This window comes from Camelina sativa, chromosome 12 (assembly GCF_000633955.1).
Source record: "Camelina sativa cultivar DH55 chromosome 12, Cs, whole genome shotgun sequence".
Taxonomy (NCBI): domain Eukaryota; kingdom Viridiplantae; phylum Streptophyta; class Magnoliopsida; order Brassicales; family Brassicaceae; genus Camelina; species Camelina sativa.
In genome coordinates this window covers 30,911,644-30,918,544 of record NC_025696.1, presented here as the reverse complement: position 1 = coordinate 30,918,544, position 6,901 = coordinate 30,911,644, and the positions used below count along the sequence as shown (strand labels likewise).

General features: G+C 46.7%; 1 protein-coding gene across 1 annotated transcript; it reads right to left on the bottom strand.

Annotated features, from left to right (window-relative positions):
* Window positions 475-1,914, bottom strand: LOC109128034. Its single transcript, XM_019233708.1, has 2 exons — window positions 1,284-1,914; window positions 475-1,166 (listed from the first exon to the last, which is right to left on the bottom strand). The coding sequence occupies exons 1-2, from the start codon at window positions 1,912-1,914 to the stop codon at window positions 475-477; spliced, it is 1,323 nt and encodes a 440-aa protein (XP_019089253.1).

The window sequence follows — 6,901 nt, the reverse complement described above, 5'->3', positions numbered from 1 at the left end:
CTAGATGTCCTAAGAACCCGATCTCTCATTTCCAGAAGCTGCACTTGATTAGCTTGGCGAATAGCTTCTGCTCCTTTAACCTTTCCACTTTCCTCAAATGTGCGGCATGCTCTTCTTTACTCTTCGAGTAAACCAAAATGTCGTCTATGAACAAAATCACAAACTCGTCCAAGTACTCTCGGAACACATTGTTCATGAGCTTCATGAACGCTGCCGGGGCGTTGGTTAACCCAAACGGCATGACCATAAATTCATAATGACCGTACCTTGTTCTAAAGACTGTCTTCCGAATGTCTGACTCTTCTATCAGAATTTGATGATATCCCGAAGCCAAATCGATCTTCGAGAAATATGTGGCTCCCCGGAGTTGATCTATCAACTCGTCAATCCTCGGCAAGGGATACCGATTCTTCACTGTCACTTTGTTCAATCTCCGGTAATCGATGCAATGTCGGAAAGTACCGTCCTTCTTCTTTACAAAGAGCACTGGTGCGTCCTATGGTGAGCTACTCGGTCTCCCAACTGTTTCTTTAATTCGGCCATCTCCGCCGGTGCCATTTGGTACGGAGCTCTTGATATCGGAGCCGTACCAGGTTCCAGTTTGATAGTGAACGGGTCTGACCGTGCTGGTGGTAATCCGGACAGGGGTCCGAACACACTCTCATATTCACGTACCACCGGTATCTCCTGCAGTCCTGTACCCGTACCCACTTCCTCTATCATGATCAAAGCCAAATATTCATCGCATCCATTACTAATCAACTGTTCAGCCTGCACCGCCGAGACTAACAGATATCCCGACAATGGCCTGATGCCCTGATATCCTACCATTCCCTTGGCAGTCTCTAACACTACTCGCCCGCGGTAGCAGTCCAAGTGGGCCATGTGTTTGCTTAGCCAATCCATGCCTATTATCACATCGTGTGCCTTCACTCGACATATGACCAAGTCTGCCGGCATGTCCATACCACACACCATGACCGAGATGTTATGTACTACTCCGTATGTCATCATCACTTGGCCGCCTGCTGCTTGTACTAAACCAAAATGATCTCCGGGTTCCTTCCGGAAACCGCCTTTCCCAATCATATTTGGACTCACAAAACAATGCGTAGCCCCAGTGTCAAACATCACATGTGTTTCCACACCGCCCATAAGTAATGTCCCTACACAACTGTTCTTGCTAAGAACCTAACCACACAAAGCACACACACACACACACACACACACACACACACACAATATTCACGCAAAATTTCACTAAGGTGAGTATCCAAACTTACCAGTGATCTGCCATGAAGTGCTCGCTTTGACATGCCCGTCCGCGATCGAGTACACCCTAGGCATAATCGCCGGCTGTTTCGGCGGTGGTGGCAATGGCAGCACCTCGCTGGCCCGTTTCTGCCCTTGCGTTCCCAACTGCGGACAGTTTGGCCGGATGTGTCCCGCCTGCCCACATTGGTAGCACACTCGTGTGTCACTTCCCTTGTTCGGACAATTGCTGGCCATGTGGTCCTTCCCACTGCAAGCAAGACAAGTACCGAGTAACCGTTGGCACTGTCCCGAATGCCTCTTGCGGCACGTCGGACACACACGCACACTGCCCGAAGCCTTACCCGTAGGTTTCCAACTCCCAGTCTGCTTATTCCCAGTTCCCGATTTGGTTTTCACCATCGGCGCCTGTTGCACCGCAGTTCCTCTGGAAGGTTGCTGAGCTTCCTCGGCCAGTCCGTCCACCAACATGGCCGCCTTTTCAACCAGCTTGGCAAGACTCCTGAAGTTCCAAATCATGCATCGATTGCGGACATCCACTCTCATGCCTCGCAAGAACCGACGAATCTGCACTTGCTCATCCACCATCTCATTACCACCGTACCTCTTGAGTCGGTTGAACTCGGTCTCATACTCTCGCATGGTCCGGTTCTATTACCTCAAATCCAAGAATTCTGACTCAAGATGGTCAATAGCTTCCTGCGGAAAGTACTTCGCAAGAAACATACCGCAAAAAGTCTCCCATGAGCAATTCGGGTTGGCCATACGGCTCACCATGCCTGTCCACCATGCATGGACTTCCCCGGATAGGTAGTGGGTAGCGATGTCCTTCCGATACTCCAGCGGACAACGCACAGAGTCGAAGTTCCTCTCGAGGCGACTTCTCCATTCATCAGCCTCGGTAGGATTTGCTCCACCACTAAAGTACTGCGTACCCAACTTTAGCATGTGGTCCATGATAGGCCAGTACGAAGGAGTTGCCACCATTGGCACCACATTAGGTACAGGCAGGTTTGCGACCTGTGGTGGTGTCATCTGGTTCAGTATCTGGACCAAGGTCTCTAGTACTTGCCCCATCCCAATGTTCGCAGTCGCATTAGCTCCTGTACCCACTGTTGGCGTATCTCCTATACCGACTCCACGGGTTCCATGCTCTCCGGTTTCCATACCGGTCCTCGCACCTACTAGCCCAGCGTTCACTGGGCAGTGTTCGGTGCATCCTCAACGTTCCCTCCGACTCCTGGTCTAGCCGAGGTATTAGCCGATTTACGAGTGTTGGGTGACATCTGAAATACCATAACCGATTCTAAGTTAGCGTCCAAACCAACTCAGTCTTTTGCACCCTATAAACTAAACATGACCAGTCTTACCGTGAGACTGTGCTCTGATTCCAAATAACCTATGCACCCGCCATATGAACATGTCCTAGAATTATAACCGTGCTCTGATTCCAAATGTAAGACCCCGACCCTAAAAACCCATATCCGGACGTACCGGCCGATAAAATTTTTCTTAGGGCCTATGAATTTCTACTTGTTCGTTCGACAATACTTAACAACAGTAATGTATAGCAGGCGATATAACTTCAAAATACACATTTATTAAATACGAGGTTCAATTAACCTTAACGAAACAATCTTAAATCCATGCATGATAATAACGAAATCCTTAGGAATTTAAACGTAATAATAAAGCTACCCAAGCCACCATCCTCTTCCTCCCTTACCTCCGTCACACGAGATGGTCAGCCACTATAATCCTGATCATCGGACCTTTCCTTTCCTGCGTCCATTAAAAGGAGGCGTAAGTAAACAATGTTTGCTTAGTGAAGCGGTCATCCCGTCTCACTAGGTTCAGTTCAACGATCTCAATCTAACACAGGGTATATTCCAATCACGTCATGCAAGTTAAACAATTCACATCGGATAGTTGCCTAAGTTGTTTAGACCAACCACCATTCATATTGCAATAGAACACATTAACCATCAGTCAAGACAAGCAATTAACAAGATTAAATAAACCACGGGTCAAGAGAATCAACTATGAAACTCGGCCACAGTCATGCACTCACCTTCGGTATCGACCTAGGGTATTGAACTCTCGGTTCCTATGCCCAAATCTGATCTCCGCTTCTACACGGACAGATCAACACCGTTAATATCCGATGTATATCCCATAACCATCGATGGATCAAGGTGGAAGGATACTTACCGTTCCTTTCTCGAGTTAGACCTTAGGATCTCGGTTTAGCTCCTATGGAAACTCTCTCTTTCTCTCTTGCGGCGGCTCTCGGATGTGAATGCGAAACTTGAGAATTTCTTAAGGGTTTAACCCCTTATATAGGGTCGACTAAACCGCCCTAATTTGCCTTAGAATGATAAGCTCTACCGTCCCCTAACTTCCCTTATTTCTCGCATCTATCCTTATCCGATCACCTTGCTTTTTCCGCGAGTTTCCATTTCTCTCGGGTTTCCTTTCCCGTGAGTCGGCTCAAATCTTCGCAAGATTACCGAGTCCCCGGACCATCCATCGGCCCATAGTCTAATCGATCCATCCTCGTCCATCGGCCCGATCCATTGTTCGCCGATGCAATAATTTCTGGATACTCCACTTCACTATCACTATCACTTCACTATCACTACACTATCAATATCACTTTACTATCAACATCACTAGGACTTTCATTCCTACTTCTACTCAGACTGTCCCTCGGACTTAGTACCGAAACCTCTCATCTCTTTATTCAGCAACTTACAGCCTGCATACCGAAGATCCCTGTTCTTCAATTCAAACGTCTGTTCACTACTTCGAACTCTCCATTTCCGTCCAATCCCCTTAACTTATCGAGTTCTATCGTCGGACTCTACCGTCGCTGATTTCTGCATTTTCTCGGCATTTCTCGATACCAAGTATCGACATTTCTTGACATTCCTCGATACCAAGTATTGGCATTTCTCAATACCAAGTATCGGCATTTCTCGGCACTCCTCGATACCAAGTATTGACTCTCGATACTGACTCTCGATCGCTCTAGATACGGACGACTCTCTGTAATCCTTGATACGAACTCTCGGTAATCCTCGATACGGACTCTCGGTAATCCTCGATACGGACTCTCGGTAATCCTCAATACAGACTCTCAGTAATCCTCGATACGAACTCTCGGTAATCCTTGATACGAACTCTCGGTAATCCTTGATACGAACTCTCGGTAATCCTCGATACGGACTCTCGGTAATCCTTGATACTAATCTCGGCAATTAACGATTCTGCGTCTACCGAGGTTCCAGGTCGTTACAAGTGGCATCGGGCTAGGTTTGGCCAATGGGAGGTGGCCGATGGGGTCAACCGGGAAGGCTTTGACAGATGGGCTAGGCCGGTGATGCTCCCTGATCTTGTACCATTTCTCCACTTCACTCTTCTTTGCTTCTTTGCACCAAAACAAGTCCAAATGCTCCAAATGTGATGGGATTACTCCAAGAACCTGAGAGATAATACACTAGATGCATATGCTCCTAAAAAAACCTAGAAAGACAAGATTATGCAACAAAACTATGCAAAAACAAGGCTTAAAACCCCACAAAAACACAAGATATCATAGGCCACAAGCAAGTAATCGCAATCAAATAGTCAATTCAAACAGTCAATATTGCAAGTCGCGAACAGAAACTCGTCCAGCGTAATCATACAGAGTTACCAAGCAATCTTCTCGCAACCGGACAGTCCTTAGCGAGCNAATCTGATCTCCGCTTCTACACGGACAGATCAACACCGTTAATATCCGATGTATATCCCATAACCATCGATGGATCAAGGTGGAAGGATACTTACCGTTCCTTTCTCGAGTTAGACCTTAGGATCTCGGTTTAGCTCCTATGGAAACTCTCTCTTTCTCTCTTGCGGCGGCTCTCGGATGTGAATGCGAAACTTGAGAATTTCTTAAGGGTTTAACCCCTTATATAGGGTCGACTAAACCGCCCTAATTTGCCTTAGAATGATAAGCTCTACCGTCCCCTAACTTCCCTTATTTCTCGCATCTATCCTTATCCGATCACCTTGCTTTTTCCGCGAGTTTCCATTTCTCTCGGGTTTCCTTTCCCGTGAGTCGGCTCAAATCTTCGCAAGATTACCGAGTCCCCGGACCATCCATCGGCCCATAGTCTAATCGATCCATCCTCGTCCATCGGCCCGATCCATTGTTCGCCGATGCAATAATTTCTGGATACTCCACTTCACTATCACTATCACTTCACTATCACTACACTATCAATATCACTTTACTATCAACATCACTAGGACTTTCATTCCTACTTCTACTCAGACTGTCCCTCGGACTTAGTACCGAAACCTCTCATCTCTTTATTCAGCAACTTACAGCCTGCATACCGAAGATCCCTGTTCTTCAATTCAAACGTCTGTTCACTACTTCGAACTCTCCATTTCCGTCCAATCCCCTTAACTTATCGAGTTCTATCGTCGGACTCTACCGTCGCTGATTTCTGCATTTTCTCGGCATTTCTCGATACCAAGTATCGACATTTCTTGACATTCCTCGATACCAAGTATTGGCATTTCTCAATACCAAGTATCGGCATTTCTCGGCACTCCTCGATACCAAGTATTGACTCTCGATACTGACTCTCGATCGCTCTAGATACGGACGACTCTCTGTAATCCTTGATACGAACTCTCGGTAATCCTCGATACGGACTCTCGGTAATCCTCGATACGGACTCTCGGTAATCCTCAATACAGACTCTCAGTAATCCTCGATACGAACTCTCGGTAATCCTTGATACGAACTCTCGGTAATCCTTGATACGAACTCTCGGTAATCCTCGATACGGACTCTCGGTAATCCTTGATACTAATCTCGGCAATTAACGATTCTGCGTCTACCGAGGTTCCAGGTCGTTACAAGTGGCATCGGGCTAGGTTTGGCCAATGGGAGGTGGCCGATGGGGTCAACCGGGAAGGCTTTGACAGATGGGCTAGGCCGGTGATGCTCCCTGATCTTGTACCATTTCTCCACTTCACTCTTCTTTGCTTCTTTGCACCAAAACAAGTCCAAATGCTCCAAATGTGATGGGATTACTCCAAGAACCTGAGAGATAATACACTAGATGCATATGCTCCTAAAAAAACCTAGAAAGACAAGATTATGCAACAAAACTATGCAAAAACAAGGCTTAAAACCCCACAAAAACACAAGATATCATAGGCCACAAGCAAGTAATCGCAATCAAATAGTCAATTCAAACAGTCAATATTGCAAGTCGCGAACAGAAACTCGTCCAGCGTAATCATACAGAGTTACCAAGCAATCTTCTCGCAACCGGACAGTCCTTAGCGAGCATTACTGCTCCCAAGCGTACCGCCGATCTAGATCCTCAATAAACTGCATCGATCACCAAGACTAAGCAGCAGATAATCAGGAAAACGATAAGCAATCATACAGATTATACAGGACAATCAAGGACTAAGTGAATCTATGCAAGAAAACAACACAAGACTCGTCGCCACGGTCACGCAACTCACCTTTGTGTCTCGGATAAAGTTTCTCACATCTCTTGTCGCGTAGAATCTCGACCAAATCTCTCTATAGGCCGCGCTTCCCAGAAATCTAAGA